General features: G+C 47.3%; 1 protein-coding gene across 1 annotated transcript; it reads right to left on the bottom strand.

The window, feature by feature from the left end:
• Positions 1–1453: 1453 nt before the first annotated feature.
• AVPI1 (arginine vasopressin induced 1) lies at positions 1454–11893 on the bottom strand. The gene is made up of 3 exons (XM_083149594.1): positions 11671–11893; positions 4045–4387; positions 1454–3110 (listed from the first exon to the last, which is right to left on the bottom strand). The coding sequence occupies exons 2-3, from the start codon at positions 4365–4367 to the stop codon at positions 2918–2920; spliced, it is 516 nt and encodes a 171-aa protein (XP_083005720.1). The 5' UTR covers positions 4368–4387; positions 11671–11893; the 3' UTR covers positions 1454–2917.
• Positions 11894–25728: the final 13835 nt, after the last annotated feature.

Raw genomic sequence — 25728 nt, 5'->3', positions numbered from 1 at the left:
CTGTGTCACCGGACTGGACTCAGAGAAAGGGGTTCGAACGGTAAATTCTTACAAAAATCCCCTTATGTACCCCAATTTCCTGCAATTTGCATTTTTTTTTACCCAAAATGACATGTCAGTTTAGACCAAATTAAAATAATGAAAAACATTTTTACATGGCTAGTCAGTCATTAAGGTAGTGGTCTTGTGGTTCTAAACCAAGTCCTGCCATTTAATCTCAACAGGGATTTTCCTTAATCTTATCACCTGCTCAGGCGATGAAAATAAATCCTTAAACCTATGAAAAATGATCACTGGTAAAGTTTCCCAAATAATTGGATAGGTCATAATAAAAGCAAACTGAACAATGCATAGGATTGGATTTGAACCAGAGGATTCTAAGCAGGATCTCAAATACACCCTTACATTTCCATAACCATCCTATGGGTGGTATTCAATCCCAACCGCTATTTCCGACAGCATTGAAGGCAGATTTCAGAAAAACAGATTCGACTTTTAAAAAAATCGGAACCGTTTTGTCGAACACAGTTGTGGATTGTCGAATCCGCGGCCAATTCGCCGACACGCCCACTTTTAGACACTCAACAGCCAGAACATTGAATTCCAACTGTCGAGCTGAGTGAAAACGGCCCGGGATTTCGACTGTCGAGATGTTCCGACAGTCGGAATCCCGGATTGCATCCCCCCCACCCCCATTATTGGACACATCCGTGCTCAAGTAAGCAGTTCTGGAAAACACGCACTGTCAGACCGTCAGATCTGCATAGAAAACAAAACTCTGTAGCAGCGTGTTCTTTGCCTTTATATAAGTTGAGACTTTACAGCACAAACAAAACGAAAATAAATTTAACATTTCAAGTATCTCCACGATGTTTGTATTGCTGGATAAACATGGGAAACTCAGACAACAGACATAGCTAGACAAGGTTCTAGGCATGCTTACCGTACTGTCCATTTAAACTGGGACACTCACGCATTACACAGGTTATGTGACTGCTTAAAACCAGGTGAAATGTAGGCTGGAAGTCAGCCAGCCACAGAACCTGTATAATACATGTGTCCCGGTTTCTAAGGGTAGTAGGGTAAGTCTATCTCTAGGTCACAGTATTATCACAACACTTATGTTGTTGTGTAGAGTGCAAACTCATCCTAGGAATAAGCAGATTGCTGGAATGGTCACAATATCGCCCTTTTCATATTAGTATCAGTGAAACATCAGATCATACTTCCCGAAAGCAATTCGTGCTTTAAACTTCCAATACAGGGTTGTCTACCCTCCCGGAATGGCTGGGAGGATCCTGGAAATCGGGTCAACCTCGCGGCCTCCCGGAAAGTTATGAGAGCCTCCCAGAACCCGGGCAGCCTCCCACAGCTGGCAGGGTCCGTGGGAGCAAATGACACGATTTGTGTCTTTGTTGCGCCCCCCCCCCCATACTGGTCACCCCCCCCCCCCCCCCCCTGCCTCAGGAAGTAGCCAACCCTGATATAGAATAAACAAAAGGATTGGTTAAAGCGGTTGCAATGTGTGACTGTAGTTATTGCGGCTTAATTAACAAACTCATGCGAAGACTAAAATATCAGGACTATACCAGGTTCCATGAGCACTAGTGCAACCAGCAAAGAGGGTATGTGCGTGCGTGTATATATATATATATATTTGCATATACCCCATGATAACTGGAATGGCTTATGAACTAGACATACGTAGTGTTTCACAGCTGCCGCTGTCCTCTCTTCTTTTACTCTTCCTATATGTAACAAATATTTTCTATACTGCCAGTTTGGTTATAAAACAGGGTTAACGTATATATAGGGTGCTATTCTATTACGCCCAATGTATTTTTTGCCGATAAACAGTCAGATATCGCGATTAATGACTGATGGGTCATTATCGGCCTAAAAAAAAAAAAGGACCTGGGATCAGACGAAAACACATGGGAACAGTTATAAATTCTCAATCTCATGTGTTACCGCTTCTCCTAAAGCAAGCATGTCTAAACTATGGCCCCCCAGCTTTTGTGAAACTACAAGTCCCATCATGCCTTGCCACAGTTTTGCTATTAGAAATGCTAAAACTATGACAAGGCATGCTGGGATATGTAGTTTCCCAACAGCTGGAGGGCCACAGTTTGGACATACCTGTCTTAAAGCATAATACCCAATAATAGCGGGTATTGGAGCTAATGCCCTGTACACACGGTGCAATCCCAACTAGCTTTCGATTCGATTATGACTATATAGTCTAAATCGAATAGACATCGAACGGTTTTCAGCAGCATCGAAATCAAATAGAAATATAGACTGTGCAAGTAGGGATGGCCATCGACGATTCGAAATCATCGATGGTTCATGGCCGATGTCGAATACTTTTGCCATCGATGGGGGGAGAACCAGATGGTTTCCCTCCATCGATGGCCAATCAATCAAACACAATGGATGACCATCGATATGTAAAATATCGATGGTCATCCATTGCATAGTTTAGCACTATCGATGGCCTGTTGCAGAATTGCCATCGATTGCAATGGCAACGATGGCCATCCCTATGTGCAAGTCTGTACAATATAGTCAAATTCGAATGTGTCTTGCGATTAGATCTCGTTTCGATTCAGATCAAAATCGGGATCAAATAGCAAGGCAATCGCACCATGTGTACACCCCTTAAGAGACGCGCCGGTATCGGGCCTAATAGGATAGCCCCCAGCAAATCTATTAGCAGCAGTGAAGCCACATTAGTTGGGGCAGATTACATTCTCCAACATGCACGGTAACAACAACTGAACGGGAACATTGTCCCGGAGTGTTAAGCATTGTCCCACATTATCTATAGCGAGTTCCGATACATCCAGGAAGCGGCTTGTTAGTCATTACAGTGGCCTTGTTATTGCAGTGCGTTAGGATTGGTAGGTCTCTCAGTTCATCTCTTTATTTGGTGCAGGTAGCCGGAGGTATGTCGCTGCTTCTGCAGACTCATCAATTTGTTTTTGGTCCTTTGCGGTTCTGACAGTTTCTTTGTTCCGCAGAGCGATGGTCTATCCTGGTCTATGCTGCTGGACTCGTCAGGGTCTTCCTCTGTGGAAGTACTTCCTCTGTGACCGGTTTCATTGATGCTGCAAAATGTATGAAAAAGTAGATTATAGAGACCTTTATCCCCAGAGATAACTATACACGTCTTCTATCAATACATTATTGTCTGGGAGATCATTTACCAGGTGTGTCCAGGCTGATGCACCTGTTCCTGGGTATATTCAATTAGAGACGGAAATTGCCGTTTGTCAATAAACGCCAGAATCCGACTTTTTGTTAGTCTAATCCATGATTTGACCTATTCCATTTTTTTTTTCAATCCGCATGCTTTTGTCGGAAACTGGGCCAAATTCGACAGGTTTTGGCACGTTTCCGACAATCTCAAATCAGACTTTAAAAAAAGTCAGATTGAGGAGATGAGGCAGGGAGGATGGGGCTGGGTGAGCAGCAGCAGCCAAATCAGACAGTCGGATTTGGCCGCATTGAATAGGTATTGTCGGATCCATTTAGACAAATGCCTATCGTAATGCATCCGACTCATTGAATATACCCCATAGTCAACGCAACATGTTACAGCCAGTAAACTGCATCACGTTAGGGGTATAGAATGTATCTTTCCATTCGTAGATTTAGGCTGGTATTCAATTAGCCATACTAAAATTACCATGGGTGAAAGAGGGAGCCTTGGGCTTTAATGCCTGGGTCTGTTCAATTTTATTCCCTTTTTCACTCCATCACCTCTTCAATAGAACTCCCATCTTAGTAATCATTATACCCCGTAGTGTTCTTCCTAGCACCCTGCCTTTTCAAATCCCACACAATTTCTCTTCCCTTCCTAGGGGGTCTCTGCTGTGCTGCTTCTAGCACAGTCTAGTCTGTATAGCATTGCTGAAATGCAGACCACACTGTGCTAGAAGCTGCACAGCAGAGAGCAACACCCCAGGCAGGGAAGAGGAACTGCACGGATTTTGAAATGCAGTTATAGAATTTCTGTTTTCACTTAAATAAGACCCTTACCAGAGTTTCTTGAAGTTCTGCATGGTGAGACCTCCAATCCGGTCACTGCTCAGTTTGGGAGATGACGAATGAAGACCTTTGCTCTTTTTCTTCCTCCGGAGCTTGAGTAACGCTTCTGCGATGCGCCTGTCACCTGCGCAATTGTAAATGATTTGAGCGCGCTCATCGGCGCATTCGTCCCCGCAGGTGCGGAAGAGAGTCTGTATCTGCAGTAGGTCAATGTCTTTAAAGATGTTGGCAGAGGCCTTTTTCCTGGCTCGCGGCTGCGGGCCCTGCCATGGGACAGCAGGGGAGCTGATTACGGATGCCGGGGTGCCCATCATGTGATCGTTCTAGGTCGGAACTGCAGGATGCAAACAACAAATAAGTAAATGTTTGTGCTGCGTACATAAGTAGCATTCTGTTTATACCGCCTCACAGCAAAGAAAGGGAATGTGTGTTCCATCTGCATTATGTGTGCCCTGGCTTCAGGTTATAGAAAGCAAACTCCTATATAATGATAAAAACTGCTCCTCAGCTCTTGGTGGGAATTCAAGTGCTGATTGCATCAGAGGACACTAGATGGCACCTCATGGAGCAATTCAAGTGATACTATGCCGCTGCCAGTGTAGACATTACTGTTATGTCATTTTAACTAGAGATGTGCAGGTTCGGATGTACAAGATCTCAAAACGGGATCTTATTGGCTATCCAGCTGTCACATGATTTGGAGTCAAAACATGTGACAGCCGATAGCCAATAAGATCCCGTTTTGAGATCCGGGTAAATCCGAACCTGCACATCTCTAATTTTAACTGGCTGGTAACTAGTCAATACATAAGACTCATCCATGGGTGTAACGTATCTGGTTGGTGGCACTTCCTAAACAGACACTAACGGCCATATTGCTGCTATATCCCCTTGCTATTGCAAAGATCCGCAGTGCAATCGCAATCTAATTGTGATCCCATAGTGACTTCAACTATTAGGGTCAAATCCTGCCTATGCACTCTGGCAGCGAAGGCAGGCACACCACCACCATCTATTCATCACACGGCCGCCCCAAAAATGGTCTGGACCACTCCCCGAAAACACCACATCACCAATCCCTCCCCCAACGGCTGCCGCTGTCAAGCACAGTGCAATCCCATTCTTCCGCAATCACAGCGCATGCACAATGCGGTCTGCGATATTCAAATTATTGAATCCCATAATGAATGAGGACCATAATCCACTAGTGACAAAAATACATACGCAGGAATTGAATTGTTTATCACCCCAATCTTCTATCTAAAGTGACTGGAGACCATGGGGTTGTATTCAATTGCGCTTGGCGCACCCAGAGAAGTTGGGTTTAGCCTCACAAGGCAGCTGTACCCGACCAAAGTAATGAGAGCTGTTGGGTGCCATCTGCTGGCTGCCGCGGGGTAGACAATTGAATTTCCCCCATTAAGTCTAAATGGAAGTATACAAACTACCAATCCTGTGTCAGCAAATGAGTTTTTGCTGAATGAAAACAGATGACAAAAATCTGTTCTGGGTGGTAGATTCCTGATCAACAATAACATCAGACAATGGTTTCAGTTGACGGAATCCTGAGAAATTGGTAACATTTCTTGGGTTGGGATCATTTGGTTGTCAGTCATTAGATCGACATGGGAAAAGGTCACTAGTTCGACAAGGTCTAGCTTGACATGTTTTTTTTTTTTTTTACTGTTTTTTGACCTGAATGTCAACACAGTCGACATGGACACAGTTTAAAGTGCACCTCATCCCCTCGTTGCGCTCGCCATGCTTCGGGCACGGTGCCTCGCTACGCTCAGCACACTATTTTATTCTCCCACCATGCCCTAGTGCAGGGCTGGGCAACACCGGCCCTCCAGATGTTAATGAACTACACATCCCAGGATGCTTTGCATTAGTTTTGCTGTGTGGCCATGCTGAAACTGATGCAAGGTATGCTGGGATTGTAGTTCATCAACATCTGGAGGGCCGGTGTTGCCCTGCCCTAGTGGATGGTAGGGCATGAAATACAGCCTGTCTGCACATGCCGGCTCAAAAAAACAGTGAAAAACCCCTTGTCGACCTAGACACTGTCGAACTAACGACCTGTCAAACTAGAGACCTTTCGACCTAGAACCTTGTCGACCTAATGACTGTCGACCATCATGCGTGTGCATCAACCATAAAGTAAGGTATACTGCTTCAACAGAGTAGTAAAACTAGACAAGGTATAATAGATGTAGTCATTAAACATGCCATAAATGGAATAGTTCACTTATTCATGCCCATAATCAGTGTTGTTCTTCTATGTATGGAATAATAATAATAAAAGTGTATGTACGTATGGTCAGTTAGATCCAAGGAAAAGATGTATCAGAGTCTATACCATTGGTGTCCTGTTACTGCTTCTCTGCCTATGCTATTACAGCAGTGAACATCTGAATGAGAGAGCGCAGGGGACAACGGACATTCTGACAGAACAGAGAAAGATTGCATTTGCAGGGATATACCATACCGGTCACCCATGTTATTATAAAACCAGTGCAGGGGAGACACAGAGCCACAATGAGTGTCAGACACCAGATAATATACAGATAGACAGGAAGCATATGGGTGGTGTGCAGAGCCTTATAGTATGGAATGGCAAGCGTCTCATCACGAAATGCATCAGCTTGGCATTCCACACTACCACAATACTACATAGTTACCATAATTAGACACAGCGGTCTAGCATCAATAAACGTAGATACAAATACCAGGAGTTATATCGTAATCCAGCAAGTGCACTGATTGGAACCACTGTACCGTAGCTGGATACACAATTTACCCATGTGTGGCTTGTTCACCATGGTTACATCATTGATAATTCAGCCAAGAGCAATCTTAATAGCATTGCAGGCTCAGGATAAAGCAATGCACCGGGCCCCTTACCCACCCATTCCAGGGAATGAGTAGAAATGATAAAAGGAAATCATGGTGAACTGCACCTTCTCTACACATGCTTGTAAATGTCTGGCTGCAGGCTGTGAGGAAGGTAGAGAAGGTGTAATTCACAATGAATGGCTGGGCAGCATTCTCTACCTGCATCCCAAGAATCTCCTAAGGCACCATCTGGGTTTGGTTGGGGGTGTTGTCAAAAACCAATTAACTTATCAGGATGATTTTGAAGCATGAGGAGAAACATGGAGAACATGCAAACTACACACATATGTACCATGAAAGATTCTTCACCATAGTGCTGAGACGGCAATGCTAACTCTGACAACACAGCCTATCCCTTCACTAGGAACCAGCGACATCACAGTGCAGCCTATCCCTTCACTGGGAGCCAGTGACATCAGAGCGCAGCCTATCCCTTCACTGGGAGCCAGTGGCATCAGAGCGCAGCCTATCCTATCACTAGGAACTAGAGATTTAACTGAAGGCACATAATTAATCAGTCACCACACATATTAACAACTGTTTAAATGTTGGTATAACACAGCAATTGACAAGAAAAAGAAAAATCCACATAAGGGTATCTAGCAAATGCAAGTGGTGAAACAAATACTTCTGTGGCTTTTGTGTAGAAACCCATGTGACAGTAATGTGAAGGCGTTCTCTCAGACATGCCTATGCTGACGTACTCAGATTATACACGGGACATATAGCTGGCAAAGGCAGCTGGTACTGAGCGTCTCTGTTGCCAGTACAGGATGTTACCCACCACACAAACATAACAAACACAATTACTTCCCATCGCTACAGTACACAGGGCAGTGATACACAGTCACAGAGCAGTGTCACTGGTGAACAGCCTTCCCGCCACCATTATCCTCACGCCAAGCTGTACAAATCTGTCAGACGCTTCCTGATTTATGGGATTAACAAGCCCTGCACATCCCAGCTTGGCACCCTGTCCGCCCCATGATCAGGTTCAGCCCACATGAGTCACATAAGTATTACACATATATAATATTATATCTGTGCGGAGGATAATTATTATATGTATACCTCCGTGTACATCCCCCAATGTTGCAATGTTTAGTCATTATTTATAGTTTTATGTGCAGGCAAGACTATATAGTTAAAAGCGCAAGTGTACACTGCTCCTCTCTGCACAGGTTACATCTGCCCCATCTGCAGTGCAGCGTTGCTTTGTGAATCTGCAAAAATTGGGTAACAGGAATGAATCAGGCCCAATGATACAAGAATGCAAATTCCCCCGTCACAGTTTTTTTCTTTCCACAATAGAACCGAATACAGAAACGCAATGTGGTTCATCATGTGGTTAATCAGCATGCATGGTAGATGGCAGCGCACACGCCAGCAATGAACAGTCATGGGATGAGTGCACTATCTTCCCGACTGCAGCACATAATGAACAGGGAAATGTCAATATGGGCAGCGGACCAACTCCAGGCTGTGACGTCAATCCAGCAGAGATAAGGGATGAATAACAGACGTGTGTGCTGGACACTGCACCCATTGCTATTGCAGTACAGTCACCCTAATGACATACTACCAATATATCACTGGGCAGAGAGACACCAAAGTAACTGCGCGCACAGCACAGACCTTCTAGAACAGGGCTGGGCAACACCGGCCCTCCAGATGTTAAGAAACTACACATCCCAGCATGCCTTGCATCAGTTTCAGCATGACCACATAGCAAAACTAATGCAAAGCATCCTGGTATGTGTAGTTCAACATCTGGAGGGCCGGTGTTGTCCAGCCCTGTTCTAGAAGGTGCTAAATAAAATAAGTAGAAATTGATTGGTTGCTATGGGCAACAGCCCAATGTTGGATATGGCCGAGAAATTGGACAACATCACATGTGTAGGACATCCACTCTGATGTGCTGTCCCGCGCACATCGGAAAGGTGTCGGACCTACAGAACATCCGACATGGTGCATGTGGCAAAGGCGAACAGATCGTTTCGTGGGCATTCCCATGCAAATCGCCCGGTGATATGGGTGCGGGCAGGCAGCGGACATCACCGGATATCTAAGTGACCTTATATTCACTTAGATATGCGTGCACCTTCCACATCATTCGATGGTCAGTGACCATCGAATGATGTGGGTGTCACCCCATAGGCTGCAAATGGATGTTTTGTCAAACCATCCATTTACAGCCAGACGGGCAACGTGGCGTGCGAGGGGGGGTGGGGGTGGTTGGACCTGCAAGCGGTAAAGACCACATTCAACTCTGCGATATTCACAGCATTGCGTGTGGACCAGAATAATCGCCTGTGGTTATTCACTGTGTACCGATCTTGCCAACAGTCGGAAAGCTTTCTGTAATCAGTGTTACCGATCGCATTAAAGCCGGCCAAACCGGCTGCTGGACTGTCACATCCGCGGATCTTTTCAACCGAATCCATGTGTATTCCGACTTTTGGAACAAAACCAAAAGTTGTAAAGGTGCCCATACACGTTGCGATTATCGCATGCGTTTTGAACTTTTAAGTTCAAAACGCATCGCATGTGGTTATAATTGCACCGTGTTTCTGCAGGGAGATGGGCGTCCCCGCGAGTGCGATATTGTATAGCACAAAAAGTATGTGCATGCGATGCAATGCAATGTACTTAGTGACAATAAGGAGACTATATACTTTTTTTTTTTTTTTTTAAAGGCTAAAATCGCATCGCACCGTACAGTACATCGCATCCCATACAAGTGCCAAAATCGCACAGCACCAATAAAGTACAAAACGCACAGCACACTAAAATTGCAACATGTATGGGCACCTTAAGACTGAATACCAATGGTCGAATTGATGTCGGACTGGCAGGGATCCCGATGGTCAGAAATGTTCTGACAGTCAGAATCACACTTTGAATTACCCCCCCCCCCCCCCCCCATTGTATGACATGAAAAGTCTGTAAACATGTTGTATGCACAATGATGTGTATGCATTATTACGGATTGTTTGCACGGGATACGGTCGGTTGGTCGACCTAAAGATGGTCGACAGTCATTAGTTACACAGGTCATTAGGTTGACACAAGCATTAGGTCGACAGTCAAAGGGTCCACATGGGGTTTTTCACTGTTTTTGTGTCACTGTGCCGACAGGCGGTATTTCATGCCCTACCATCCACATGGGCATGGTGGGAGAATAAAATAGTGTGCCGAGCGCAGCGAGGCACCGTGCCCGAAACATGGCGAGTGCAGCAAGCCATGCGAGGGGACGCGGTGCACCTAATACTGTGTCCATGTCGACATCCGGGTAAAAAAAAAACAGTGAAAAATCCCATGTCGACCTAGACCATATCGACCTAATGCTTGTGTCGACCTAGTGGTGTCAACCATATGATCCATACCCATTTGCACGTGTAATAGTACGTTGAATACATGACAATGAACGGACCATGTTATGCTGACTGCACTATGGTGATTGGCGGCGTGTGGCAACATGTATGCATGATGATTATGAAAGCGGTGTAATAGCATGTTGCATGATGGATGGCTTGCATGTTATCAGCATGTAGATATAATGTGTGTATAATAGAATGCTAGTTGTATGCATCGTTATGAATGGACCGTGTGTGAGAACATGTTCACATGAGGATGAATGGAAACTGTGGCAGCAGGGCATGCTGAGATTTGTAGTTCCACATCAACTGGCCAGGCCCGAACTAGTGCATGAAACAAAGTATGTTGTACTAGCGGTATGTATGACTATGGCGAATGGACTAGGCGTGTTATGGCATGTTGTATGCATTATGTATGTGTGATGGCGGCATGTATGACTATGGCGAATGGACTAGGCGTGTGATGGCATGTTCTATGCATTATGTATGTGTGATGTGGGTAATAGAGGTATGTATGAATATGGCGAATGGACTACGTGTGTGATGGCATGTTGTATGCATTATGTATGTGTGATAGCGGTATGTATGAATATGGCAAATGGACTATGTGTGTGATGGCATGTTGTATGCATTATGTATGTGTGATGTGTGTGATAGCGGTATGTATTACTATGGCAAATGGACTATGTGTGTGATGGCATGTTGTATGCATTATGTATGTGTGATGTGTGAGATAGCGGTATGTATGACTATGGCAAATGGACTATGTGTGTGATGGCATGTTGTATGCACTATGTATGTGTGATGGCGGTATGTATGAATATGGCAAATGGACTAGGCGTGTGATGGCATGTTGTATGCATTATGTATGTGTGATGGCGGTATGAATGAATATGGCGAATGGACTACGTGTGTGATGGCATGTTGTATGCACTATGTATGTGTGATGTGTGTGATAGCGGTATGTAGGACTATGGCGAATGGACTATGTGTGTGATGGCATGTTGTATGCACTATGTATGTGTGATGTGTGTGATAGCGGTATGTATGACTATGGCGAATGGACTATGTGTGTGATGGCATGTTGTATGCATTATGTATGTGTGATGTGTGTGATAGCGGTATGTAGGACTATGGCGAATGGACTATGTGTGTGATGGCATGTTGTATGCATTATGTATGTGTATAGAACTTGTATGCATGATGATGAAGTACATATTGCACCATGAACCATGTGTGTCATAGTATGTTATATGTGATAGCACGTTGCATGTGTGTGTGCGATAGCATGTAGGATGTATATGTGACTGAAGGATGTATGCAGCATGTGATCCTAGCATGTTACCTGTATGATGACACATGTAGAATACAGGAAGATGAGGGGGGAGTACACCGCAGGCTATGATGAGGCAGCCATCCCTCTCATCGCGCTGGCTGTCCCGGGCCGCCTCTGGCTCTCTCTCCCCCGGCCAGGCCGGGAGCGCTCACTCACACTCACTCTGCTCCGGAGTCCACTCCACACACAGCAGCGGCGCCCGCCCGGCTCTCTCTCCGGGCTGCTGCTGCTGTTGCAGAGGTGACGCAAGGGCACGGCTCCGCCAATCAGGGAGTGCCGAGGGCGTGGCCGGGGAGAGCGTCGGGTCACGTGGCGGCTTAGCGGTGCGAATGACGTCATGAGGTCGGGCTGAGGGGACCAGTCACCAGCAGCGCGTGTGTGTCTCTGTGTTTGTTTGTATACTATATAGTGTGTGTGTGTGTGTTTGTTTGTATACTATATAGTGTGTGTGTGTGTGTGTGTGTGTGTGTGTGTGTGTGTGTGTGTGTGTGTGTGTGTGTGTGTGTGTGTGTGTGTGTGTGTGTGTTTGTGACCACCACGGACAGGATGTGCTTCATGGTTGGCAGGCAGGGGGCTCATACTGCACATAAGGACGCCTGTAGCTGTGTGGATTATTAGGTCAGCAATGTCTTGGTTGACAGTGAAAATGTCGACGTGCACTAGGTTGACCGTGACGTTATACGGTCGTTGGGTTGACACATAATACAGCGACATACATTGGGTCGACCACTAAAGGTTGATATGGCTTAGTCCAGCGCAGGAAATAGCTTGACATTCTTAATGAGGACATGGATGGAAGGCATAATGTTCAAATATTCTCTGTAAAGCGCTGCGTAATATGTATGCGCTATATAAGAAACTGTTAATAAATAAGGTCGACCGTGTCTAGGCTCCACAGTCAAAAAGGTCAACATGGGTTGTTTTACTTTTTTTTTTATCTGCCGACAGGTGGTATTTCATGCCCTACCATCCACTAGGGGGGATACGGTCACTAGGTCACCAAGCATTAGGTTGACAAGCATTAAGTCAACCACTGAAGGTCGACAGGTCATTAGGTCGACACAAGCATTAGGTCGACCTAGGGGAGGTCGACCTTCATGCATGTTGACCTTCAGTGGTCAACCTAATGCTTTGAGACCTAATGTATGTCTGTCTATCCAATGATCCTATTCCCACTACAAAGTCCATGTTGACATTCGTGACAAAAAAATTGTAAACCCCATGTCGACCTTTTGACTATCGACCTAGACACTGTCGACCTAATGCTTGTGTCGACCTTCTATCCATGTTGACCTTGAGCATGTCGACCTATTTTCCGTGTTGGCCTAAGCCATGCCGACCAGTGAGCCACCCAATTTATGTCGACCTGATATTGGTCGACCCAATGACAGGTCGACACAAGCAAAAGGTGTATTTGGAAATGGTCGCGACACTGGAAAAAAATGGCACAAATTTTTCACATTCTTTTTGTCTATGTCGACATGGACCCCCAAATAGTGTAACGTGTGCTTTCGCATGGCTCACTTTGCTCGGAACACTTGTCAGTAGTAGTCGACATGATTCGTCAAGCATGAACAAGTTGGTTAAAAGAAAAAAAATCATGAAAAACTCAAGTAGACCTTGTCATGTCTAAACCATTGGTATGCCGACCGTTTGTCAAAGTTGACATAGCATGTTGATCTTTTGACCATGTTGATCAATAGTGATCGACGTATTGACTCTCATCCTAACAACCGTAACCAAGCTGTCTTATCGTGGCAGGGCCACAGTAACCATCCACATACGCCCCTGCAGCATCCTGGTCTATGCAATTATTTCCAACGTTGTCCCAAGAGCTAACCCAACATACCTTAGGGCAGTGATGGCTAACCTTGACACTCCAGCTGTTGTTGAACTACACATCCCAGCATTCCATGCATCAGTTTTAGCATGACCAAACAGTAAAACTGTAGCAGGGCATGCTGGGATGTGTAGCTCACAGCTAGAGTGTCAATGTTCCCCATCCCTGCCCTAAGCCTTTGGGCAGGGATGGGGAACCTTCAGCCTCCCAGCTGTTTTTGAACTACACATCCCAGAATGCTTTGCTACAGTTTTAGCGTGGCCAAATAGCAAAACGGTTGCGGTGCATGCTGGGATGTGTAGTTCAGCAACAGCTGGAGGGCTGAAGGTTCCCCATCCCTGCCTTAGGGTAACCTAGGTCCTTATCTGGTGTTAGACTGGGGTGCCCAGTGGTGGCTCTGATGGGAATCACTGCAACCATGGCTTTAGTGGTATACCTGCTACACAGATATCAAAACCAATGAATGTAGTACAGAAGATGTAAGTAATAAAGCAGGGTGTGAATCATTAGGTCTACAACACAATGGTCGACACCATCAGGTTGACATGGGTCTAGGTTGACAGTTAATTAGATCGACACAACCATTAGGTCGACATTGGCATGGTCGACAGTCAACAGGTCGACATGGGGTTTTTCACAGTTTTTTCACCCAAATTTGGACACAGTCAACATGGACACTGAAACGTAGCATCGCTACGCTCGGCACACTATATTATTCTCCCACCATGCCCTAGTGGATGGTAGGGCATGAAATATCGCCTGTCGGCACAAAAAACAGTGAAAAATCCCATGTCGACATTTTGACTGTCAACCTTGTCCATGTCGACCTAATGCTTGTGTAGACCTAATGACCTGTTGACCTAGACCCATGCCGGCCTTGCTACATGTCGACCTAATGGTGCCGGCCCAATCCTTGTCAACCTACTGACCGTATCCCATACAGCAATAGACAAATCACAACGGCTAAAAGAAGAAAGCCCAGTGCGCACAGTCAGCATAATGCAGAATTGGTGCAGGCATGTTAGGGAATAGCTTGTGTATTCCACCTCACAAGGCACCAGGTGAGGCAGCCATCTTGGGCACACTGCGAAGGGTTACAATGGGTGGAATAGGTTACCCCTAAAAGATAAGGCAGACAATTAGGTGATTGCACCCCATTTTGTGCTAATGATCAGACTATGGTAAGACCCATGTATTTTTCATCCCATCAACAAGCGTACCAGATGAACATAGAAACATAGAATTTGATGGCGGATAAGAACCACTTGGCCCATCTAGTCTGCCCCTTTTGAAGCAGCCATGTTGGCCGCACTGAGAAGTAGGGATGGACATGAGTGCAGTAGTGGATAAGTGGAATAGCCTCCCATCAGAGGTGGTAGAGGCTAAGACAGTAGAACAATTTAAACATGCTTGGGATTGGCATATGAATATCCTTACAAAGAAATAAGGATTAAAAAGGGCTGAGATTACCTGAAGGCTAAAAAGGGCAGACTAGATGGGCCAAATGGTTCTTATCTGCCGTCAAATTCTATGTTTCTATGTCACCATCGATGGCAAAACTGCAACCAGCCATCGATGGTAATAAATTATGTAATGGATGACCATTGATAGTTTTAGCTATTACTTTGACTGACTGGCCCGTGGGTGGGGCTTTAGGGTGGTCAGGGGGTGGAGCTATATTCAGTGTCCCTGCACCTTGAAAAAAAACAAAACATAGGTTCTTATGCAGGGTTGCCGACTTTAAGATTCTCCCAGAGAGGAGAGATTCAGCAGCCACTCAGGGGGCGTGGCTTACGAGTGACATCACTAAAATGACGCGATTGTGCCGTTTTAGCTCCAACCCCTCCTCTGAGACCCGAGGATTGCGGCATTTTAATGCCGCGATCGGGGGGTCAGCGGGGGTCCCCCCTGAATCCGGGAGGGTTGCCCACCCTTCCGGAGGGCCGGGAGGGGGACCCGATTTTTGGGAGACTCCCGGAATCTCCGGGAGGGTCGGCAACCCTGTTCTTATGTGCCATCAATGGCAAAAAGTATTCGACATTGGCCATAAGTGATTGATGGTCAATGGCCAGCTTTACTTAGAAGTGGAGGTACTGTTACACACTTCGCAGACTTCCAGCTTCAGGACCGCCAGTCTGGAGCTGCATGGAGAGCAGGGGCTAATTATGTATTAATCTCCACGCAGCTGCAGACTGACGGTCCCCTGGCTGGAAGTAGATTTAATACTTTCAATCAACTGCAATTCCGGAGACAATATAACAGTCTCTGCAAATACGAAATAAACAGCTATCTGTGGGTACGATCACTCATCCCCCAGTCTAGACAGGGAGTTACATTGCTTCTATTGTTGCAAACTCCTATTGACTAGAACATCACACTGTCAAAATACCATTACATAAAGTATCAATTTATAAATATAGACACAAGAGATTTGCAAGGAACAATGGAACAATGTCTTATCGCTGCACTGGTTGAATAAAGTCTCATAAACAGAAGCATATATGAGCACACTTCGACCTAATTAGACAAATTGAGGGCGAAATGTATATGAAATGCATTTTAATAGTAAAATTAATAAAAGTTATGTTTTAATACTTGTTATTATTTGAGCAAAAACTTTAGTGAAACCTTATATTGGATTCCAGAGCATACTTGCCTACCTTAATGTAGGGTACACACCAGAACGATCATGATGGCGAGATGATGGTGAGACAATCGTACGACGGTCACATGATCTGTTGAAGCACATGATTTGCATACGATCCGATTAAGATCTGTACCAAGTTGAATGGATCTTTTACAAACCCTGACTGCAGCAGGTGGAATCTCCAAAATGACCAAACGACCAGCGGGGATGCGCATCGGATCGTAATCGGATCTAAAACCCAATTTACATACAATCAGTCCAAATTGCATCAAAATTGACTGGATTGAGGCCAAATCATTCTGGTGTGTACCATATACAAGTCTCCTCTAAAGGCCCCCATACATTAGGCCGACTTGTCCTAGGGACAAGTCGGACCCAATTTACCTGCAAGCCGCCCGGCAGCTCCCCGGGAGGCTCACATACAATTTGGCACTTGATGTGCCATTTTTTACATGGGATAAATCGCATGCGATTTATCCCATGTAAAAAAAAAACCCGGGGAGCTGCAGGGCGGTGAGGAGTAGTGGGGGCGGGCAGCGGCGGCGGTGGTGGGGGCGGGCAGCGGCGGCCAGCGGTGGTGGGGGCGGGCGGCGGGTGCGGTAAGCGCTGCTGACCTGGCCGGGCAGTGTACTCACACATAGCAGCAGCGGGGACTGGCAGCGCAGTGGCGGCTATTATATTTTTAAAATACTTGTCAAATGACCGGCCGCTCCCTGATTGGCTGAGAGCTCTCTGGCAAATCAGAGAGCGGCCGGTCATTTGACAAGTATTTTAAAAATATAATAGCCGCCACTGCGCTGCCCGTCCCCGCTGCTGCTATGTGTAAGTACACTGCCCGGCCAGGTCAGCAGCGCTCACCGCACCGGCCGCCCGCCCCCACCACCGCTGCCCGCCCCCACCACCACACGGCCAGGTCAGTCAGCAGCACTCGCCAGTGCTCAGGGACCCGCTGCCCCGGTGTCTGCATGCATATGCCTGTCAGGTGGCAGGCATATGCATACAGGGAGGTCGGACGTGATCGTATGTACAGACCGTCCGACCTCCCTGATCCGGTCCGATGCGCACGGGACCGCGCATCGGATCAGATATCACACACCTACGATTTTGGGCCGATTTCACCCGATTATCGGCACAAAGTGCCGAAATCGGATGAAATCGTCCCAAAATCGCATAGTGTATGGGGGCCTTAAGGGAGAAGCCCAGGGAGGAGACTCTCTGCAGTTTTTCTGTGGGTGGGGCTTGTCATCCTTAAACCCCGCCCCCATTCCTTTAAATGTCGTGATTCACGGCTCTTCGGGGAGGGAGTGGTACTAAATGACGCGATATTGTGTCCTTTTAGCCCCTCCCCTCACCAAAGAGCTGCAAATGACAGGATTTGACCGGCAGAGGTATGGGGTGTGGGGGCTGATACGGGGGCCCCGCTAAATGCAGGAGGCTTGCCCACCCTTCTGGGAGGGGGACACGATTTTCAGGACCCTCTCGATCATGTAGGTAAGTATGTTCCAGAATGTACTGAAATAATCTCTCCCCTTTCCTCTTCTCTTCTGTTTCATCTCCTGTGATAGGGCCTGATTGAGAAAAGCCCCCCCCCCCCCCCCCCAAAAAAAGGTACTTTTGTGTCTGGTATAAAACATGTTGTTACACTAGGGGAGAGTATTGCTGGGTTGGTCAATCAGAGCCAGGGTCTGAGACTGGCTGTGTACTGTCCGCTCACTCAGTATCTCCGAATGGGTCTGTCTCAGCAGCCGTGGACAGTCTCGATGAGACTTTTCTCCCAATAGGACTAAAGTGCTTCACCGTTGTCTTTACAGCTCAAAATACAAAACAAGCTGAACAGTAGATGTCAGTGAAATGCTTGAGTAAATAGGAATGTCTTTAGTCTATTTGTAAAGGATTCTACAGTGGGGGCTTCTCGCACTGTGTGAGGAAGAGAGTTCCACAGAGTTGGAGCAACAAAGTTGAAAGCTCGCCCCCCAGATGAATTCAGGGAAATCCTGGGTACTGTTAGTAGTCCTTCTTCAGCGGAGCGTAGTAATCAAGTAGGACAGTAAGGAATCAGCAGCTGCTGCAGGTACCTTGGGCCCTGGTCATGTAGGGCCTTGAAAGTGAGTAAGCCAAACTTGAAAACAATTCTCCATCTGGTAGGCCAGGCCATGATGTCTGATTATGTCACCCAGTGGGAGCATGTATACTGCAAAAAGCATGGGAGATAGTATAGAACCCTGTGGGATGGATGTGGGACCATTTGTAGACAACAAGTAGATAGACAGCCATTAGTTCGACACCATTAGTTCGACAACTCAATAGGCCGACATGCTTTTAGGTCGACATACCATTAGGTCGACATGTCATTAGGTCAACATGTCATTAGGTCGACATGCCATTAGGTCGACAGTGTCTAGGTCGACAGTCAAAAGGTCGACATGGTTTTTCACTGTTTTTTGGCCGAAATGTCGACACATTCGACATGGACACAGTTTGAAGTGAACCGCAGCCCCTCGCATCGCTCGCTTCGCTCGCAATGCTTCGGGCACGGTGCCTTGCTGCGCTCGGCACACTATTTTATTCTCCCACCACGCCCTAGTGGATAGTAGGGCATGAAATACCGCCTGTCGGCACATGTCGGCTCAAAAAACAGTGAAAAAAACCATGTTGACCTTTTGACTGTCGACCTAATGGCAGTGTCGACCTAATGACATGTCGACCTAATGACATGTCGACCTAATGACATGTCGACCTAATGACATGTCGACCTAATGGTATGTCGACCTATTGAGTTGTCGAACTAATGGTGTCGACCTAATGGCTGTCTATCTACTTGTTGTCTACAAATAGTCCGGATACCCTGTGGGACACCACAGGACAACGACACTGGTGGTAAAGAGTATACTCCCGATGAAACTCTCTGTGACCTGCCAGCAAGAAATGATATGAACCAGCTAAGGACTGTGCCACCCAGGCCAGAGAAATTCTTCAGGCGCTCAATTAGAATCCCATGGTCAATGGTGTCAAATGCTGCAGAGAGGTCCAGGAGGATTAGGATTGAACAGTCTCCTCTATCCCTTGCATTTGGATGTCCAATGCTTTCACACTGCAAAACCTGCTCTGACCCGGTTTTTGAAACATTTCTTTAACCGGGTCACCGTGCATGTTTTAAATGGTTAATTACCGTTTTTGTACATTGATGTACATTACATTGAACCCGTTGTGAAAGGTACAAAAACGGTAATCCAGTAATATACCACCCATTCCATGGTACCTGGCCTGCCCCCCCCCCCCCCCCCTCCTGGTACCTGGCCTGCGCCCCCCCTCTCCTGGTACCTGGCCTGCCCTCCCCCCCCCCCGCCAGTTCCCTGGTACTAGGCAGCGTGTGGGGATCGAGACAGTGGGGTCCATACTTGGGAGGCAGCGGGCTCCATGCTGGGAGGCAGCGGGGTCCGTCCGTCGAATGGGAAGTGTGTGGCATGGTCCGGTCGGCAAATGGGAACTCAGCGGCAGGGTCCCTGCACCGGATGGGAACTAGTAACGAGTAGTTCCCATCCGCCGCAGGGACCCCGCCGCTGATCTCACATACACTGCAGAGACCCCTGCCCGCCAGCGCTACCAACCTGACCCTGCCTCCGTGCATATCTAATGAGCGGGTCCCGATCACTAACTATACACTGCGCTGGGTCTCGCTCATTAGATATGTACGAAGCGGGACCAATAATGCTCACTGCTTAAGGGGTACCGTTTCAGACCCGTTCAGACTGCCAAAAAAATGGGTCTGAAATGGGTAGCACCCTGCTTTATTAGGTCATGACAGTCATTAGGTAGACCACAAAAGGTCAATATGCAATTGATCGACAGGGTCAAAAGGTTGACATGGGCCAAAGGTCGTCATGAGAAAGGTTGACCGGGTCAAAGGTCGTCATGAGAACGGTTGACAGGGTCAAAATGCAGGCATAAAAAAGATAAGACACATGAAAAGGTCAACATGATTTTTGCACAATTTCTTGTTGTCGATGTCGACAACTGTCAACATGTCCCCCCAATAAGTGTAGCGCGTATGCCCGCCATGCTTCGAGCACTATTATATTATTTCTCCTTGCCGACATGGATGGTGAACTAAAGAACAAGCTTGTTTAATTTTTTTTAAAACTCATGTCGACTGTTATGTGTCTACTTTTTTCATGTCGACATTTTGACCCTGTCAAGCTATTGTATGTCAATCTTTTTTTTTTTTTTTTACCTCCCCCCCTGTCGATTTTTTTTTCACCCTGTTGACTTATTGCATGTCAATCTTTTTGGGGTAGACCTATTGACGATCTATGGAGACCCTGTAGATCTATCAGCCGGAACCAAGGTAGCAGTAGATTTATAGAAGTTACAGCTGTGTTTTTGGGGCAGACTAGTTTCACATTTCTTTGGTTTGATGTTGTACCGTGAACCTTTAGTAACAACATCTAGCAATGGTTCCGCAGCATACTTTCCCTTAATCCACCTCTGGAGGTGAATGTGCTTATATGCTGACATCATAGGAATGCGATGACGCAGCTGCAACAATTACACCACACAGCAGAGAAATGTTGCAGCCTTATGGCAGTCACAGCACTACAGGAGCTGCCACAGACGTGTTTCATGGTGATTGGTAACTGTCACCTAGGACCTTATTCAGGTCCGTACACTCGATGCAAATTCACAGGCGAGCTCGATGTTTTGTTTATGTGCATGCACAGCCACATTTCTATAGAGTGTAAGCTTGCGAGCAGGGCCCTCCTACCTTTTGTTTGTCTGTAAATACCGTATCACTGTCTCCTTTTGTAAAGCGCAACGGAATATGCTGCGCTATATAAGAAACTGTTAATAAATAATATAACTACATTTCTGCGCATGTGCGTAGGCCGGGTGCGGGTGGTGGGCGGAGGGGGGGTTCAAGGGTGTGGGGCGGCAGGCTTGGGTACTCGCTGGGTGACGTGGGCCCAGGGGACAGGCAGCTGACATCACCGGATGTCAGCTGCCCGCCCATTTCAGTCCAAAACCTGAGAGTCACATTATATGTGTGTGCATGCTGTAAAATCTTTCGATGGTCGGCAACCATCAAAAGATTTCGATGTTTCCCCGCAGCCTACGAATGGATGGTTACGGTAAAACTTCAATCGCAGCCAGTGTGTGCAAACACACGCTGCCAATGGGTGGTGGCCAGGCCACCATTTGCAAGGTGGGGTTTGGTGACCCCCGCCCACGTGGTTAATAGCTGGATGGAATGGAGGGGTGGTAGGCGACAAATTACAAAATGTATTTAATGGCGCTAGGCGTTGAGTGATTAAGTGTGCATTAATGTTGTTTCTGGGTACCGCGACTCTGGACCCCGTCGGCGGCTGTGGGATTCCTCTATGTGCAACCATTGGCACGCTGGAGGTGGAACGAAGACAGCACATGTGCCGTATTATCTCCAGGCAGCTTGGCTGGATTATGGATTAATGGCAGGAAAACGTTGCTGGGAAACCTCTTTGGTTTACACTATTGATAGCTATCAGTGGAGGAGGGACATTCAGGGAAGGGGTGGGGCATCACAGGGTGAGGCTATGATCTGTGCCCCTGAGGAGAAAATAATAAAAATCATTGCCAGGGTCTCTGCCATCGATGCCAGTGAACCAACTAATCTGTGCCATCATCATTAATGGTCAATGGTCATCCTTGAGGTCACCTGTTCATTCACAGGACAGTAGTTGCAAAAGTAAGAAATAGCCTGGGACAAGGAGGCATCTAAATAAGTAATGTTGCTGGTGCAGAGCAATGGGTTCTGTGAGGTGATTACTGAAGGGGGTGCCTGTGAGGTGATTACTGAAGGGGGTGTCTGTGAGGTGATTACTGAAGGGGGTGCCTGTGAGATGATTACTGAAGGGGGGGCCTGTGAGGTGATTACTGAAGGGGGTGTCTGTGAGGTGATGGGACCTGTGAGGTGATTACTGAAGGGGGTGCCTGTGAGGTGATTACTGAAGGGGGTGCCTGTGAGGTGATTACTGAAGGGGGTGCCTGTGAGGTGATTACTGAAGGGGGGGCCTGTGAGGTGATTACTGAAGGGGGTGCCTGTGAGGTGATTACTGAAGGGGGTGCCTGTGAGGTGATTACTGAAGGGGGTGCCTGTGAGGTGATTACTGAAGGGGGTGCCTGTGAGGTGATTACTGAAGGGGGGGCCTGTGAGGTGATTACTGAAGGGGGTGCCTGTGAGGTGATTACTGAAGGGGGTGCCTGTGAGGTGATTACTGAAGGGGGGGCCTGTGAGGTGATTACTGAAGGGGGTGCCTGTGAGGTGATTACTGAAGGGGGTGCCTGTGAGGTGATTACTGAAGGGGGTGTCGGTGAGGTGATTACTGAAGGGGGTGCCTGTGAGGTGATTACTGAAGGGGGTGCCTGTGAGGTGATTACTGAAGGGGGTGTCGGTGAGGTGATTACTGAAGGGGGTGCCTGTGAGGTGATTACTGAAGGGGGGGGCCTGTGAGGTGATTACTGAAGGGGGTGCCTGTGAGGTGATTACTGAAGGGGGTGCCTGTGAGGTGATTATTGCATACCTCCCAACTGTCACGATTACAGCGGGACAGTCCCGATTTTCGGGTCCTGTCCCGTTGTCCCACCCGCGGCAGGCATTGTCCCGCTGCGGGGGGTGGCAGTTGGGAGACCCCCCCAATCTAATAGAATAGACGCTGTGCGCATGCGCACAGCGTCTATTTTCGTATGAAAATGAGGTTGCAGCTAATTAGCATAAACCGCACCCTCATTTGCTTCGACGCGTGAGTGTCCCTATTTCATCAGCACAGAAGTTTGGAGGTATGTTATTGAAGGGGGTGCCTGTGAGGTGATTACTGAAGGGGGTGCCTGTGAGGTGATTACTGAAGGGGGTGTCTGTGAGGTGATTACTGAAGGGGGTGCTTGTGAGGTGATTACTGAAGGGGGTGTCTGTGAGGTGATTACTGAAGGGGGTGTCTGTGAGGTGATTACTAAAGGGGGGGCCTGTGAGGTGATTACTGAAGGGGGTGCCTGTGAGGTGATTACTGAAGGGGGTGCCTCTGAGGTGATTACTGAAGGGGGGGCCTGTGGGGTGATTACTGAAGGGGGGACCTGTGAGGTGATTACTGAAGGGGGGGCCTGTGAGGTGATTACTGAAGGGGGGGCCTGTGAGGTGATTACTGAAGGGGGGGGGGGGGGGCTGTGAGGTGATTACTGAAGGGGGGGCCTGTGAGGTGATTACTGAAGGGGGGGCCTGTGAGGTGATTACTGAAGGGGGGGCCTGTGAGGTGATTACTGAAGGGGGGGCCTGTGAGGTGATTACTGAAGGGGGGCCTGTGAGGTGATTACTGAAGGGGGGGCCTGTGAGGTGATTACTGAAGGGGGTGCCTGTGAGGTGATTACTGAAGGGGAGGGGGGTAGTGCTGTGAGAGGAAGACATTTGGGAGTAAATTTACTAAGATGGGAGTTCTATTGAAGATGGGACGTTGCCCATAGCAACCAATGTTATTTATCTTCTAGAAGCTGCTAAATTAATAAGAAGTACAATCTTATTGGTTGCTATGGGTAACATCCCATATTAAACAGAGCTCCCCATCTTAGTAAATTTACCCTTAAGAATCAGTTGTAGAGTTTGAAATTGGTTATAAGGATGTGTTTAGAACCCAAGTGCCGGTTACTTATCAGGAGGTCTGTTATTGAAGCGTTGTTCTGTATTGATTAATAGAATGAAGCAGAGAAGAATATTTTGTCATCATAAACTTATTACCTTTTACTGTTCTGTTAATATTTGTTTATTCTACTAGAATGGAAATACTCACCTCAGTGCGTAAGTTCATATCAGGTGCCCAGAGGCCATATAGAAGTTGGAGCCCCCTAGTGGCTCCAACTTGCACCTGCACTGATGTCTCAGTGATTTACCAATGGCACATACAGAATGTGAGAATAAAGATTCCTTACTGCAGCTAATTGTGGTCATTAGGTCGGAATCTTTAGTTTCAGGAGCTGGCTGCAAATGATAAATAATAGAGGTTTTTATTTATATTAAAGCTCAGCGAGAGATGAAATTGTGAGAGATAAAGTACTAACCAAGTAACCAAGAAGCGGCCGCTACTCAGAAGACCACGGGGGGAGGGGGGCTGCCCTGCACCACTTTACACATACGGCCGCCCGCACCAATGCACATAAGGCTACGGGGAGGGGGCCCGCACCATTTCATGCCGCACAAGGCTATTGGGGAGGGGACCGTCTGCCGCACAAGGCTACGGAGGGAGGGGGAAGGGCACCTGCCGGCACCACTACACACAAGGCTACGCCCGTGCTGTGATGTATAACATAGCCGCTTGCCGCTGAATAAGTGCGGCAGCGGCATTAATGAGAGGAACATTGGAGGCAATGGAGACAGTGCCCCCCTTAAGCCTGGAGCCCGGCGGCAGGTGACTCCATTGCCTCCGGGAGTTCCGCCACTGAGAGGAGACATTGTAAGTAGGCAAGTATGAACAAACTCTAACACATCAGCTGACATCCTGGGGGTTGATGACTAAAATGCGATCACATCATTCTGAATAAACGCACACACCCGGATTTTTTATAAGATAGTAAATATAGAGTACATGAGTGTATTGCTCCACAGAACTCAATTGGGGAAGTAAGCACCCAGCCCCTGTTCGGCAATCTCCGGACCAGATAAACGTCAACACAGACGGACTTTTATTTGTGAGCGGGAGAACAATCATTTGATGATCGGTGAAAGCATGGGAATGGGTGTGTCATTGAACATATCCATTCGCATACTGCTGCGGGGATTCACTATTTGCTTGCCTAGCAGGCGGCGTTTTTCGCTGCTTACCGGGTGAACCTGAATCACCCTATGCCTCTCTTAATAGAACGCTGTGCGCATGCACACAGCGACTATTCCCCGCTCTGCAGCGCCGGGCAGGGGGGATTCCTAACTGCCCCCCCCCCGCGCAGGACACTGCCAGCCCCGGGCGCAGTAGCACACGCAGGGGGGGTTTCCGAGTACCCAAAGGGCCATTGTCTGAAAGCTGAGCGTCCCCTCTTTCCAAGAGTACAAGAATTTTTAAAATCGGACCTTGGGAACCGGAGATATCTGACTTCAAAGCAGTGGTCCCCATCCAAGCCTGTTAATTGCTGTTCCCAGTCAGATATTTCAGGTTCTGTCTATTTCCGGGAACTGGAGATATCTGCAGTCAAGCAAGCTGTCCTCCCACCAGAAAATTATGAATAATAAGCCCACTCCACTATACACCCCTTCTCTGAGTATTAAACATCCTCTACCACCCTAGAAGTTATGTATCAGGGCCCCTTCATTCAGCCCAATGCCCCCTTCTCCCACCATCTGTGCAGTAAAGGGGTAATTAGTGGAAATTACTGATCCAGGCCCTACATGCTGAGCGGTTGATATAATACCCCCTACCACCCGTGGGACATCAAAACATATACTGGGTCACCTAAGTGTCCATCTCCGTACTTTGCTCCGCACCTCTGGAAACCCCCTTCTGAAAATCCTGCGTTTGCCCCTGGGGCGGGATGCAAGACCATCCCCCCAAAACACCAGGATGATCCTTTGAAA

The sequence above is a fragment of the Crinia signifera genome, chromosome 6 (assembly GCF_055691185.1).
Source record: "Crinia signifera chromosome 6, ASM5569118v1, whole genome shotgun sequence".
Classification (NCBI taxonomy): domain Eukaryota; kingdom Metazoa; phylum Chordata; class Amphibia; order Anura; family Myobatrachidae; genus Crinia; species Crinia signifera.
This window is presented reverse-complemented; position numbering and strand designations above follow the sequence as displayed.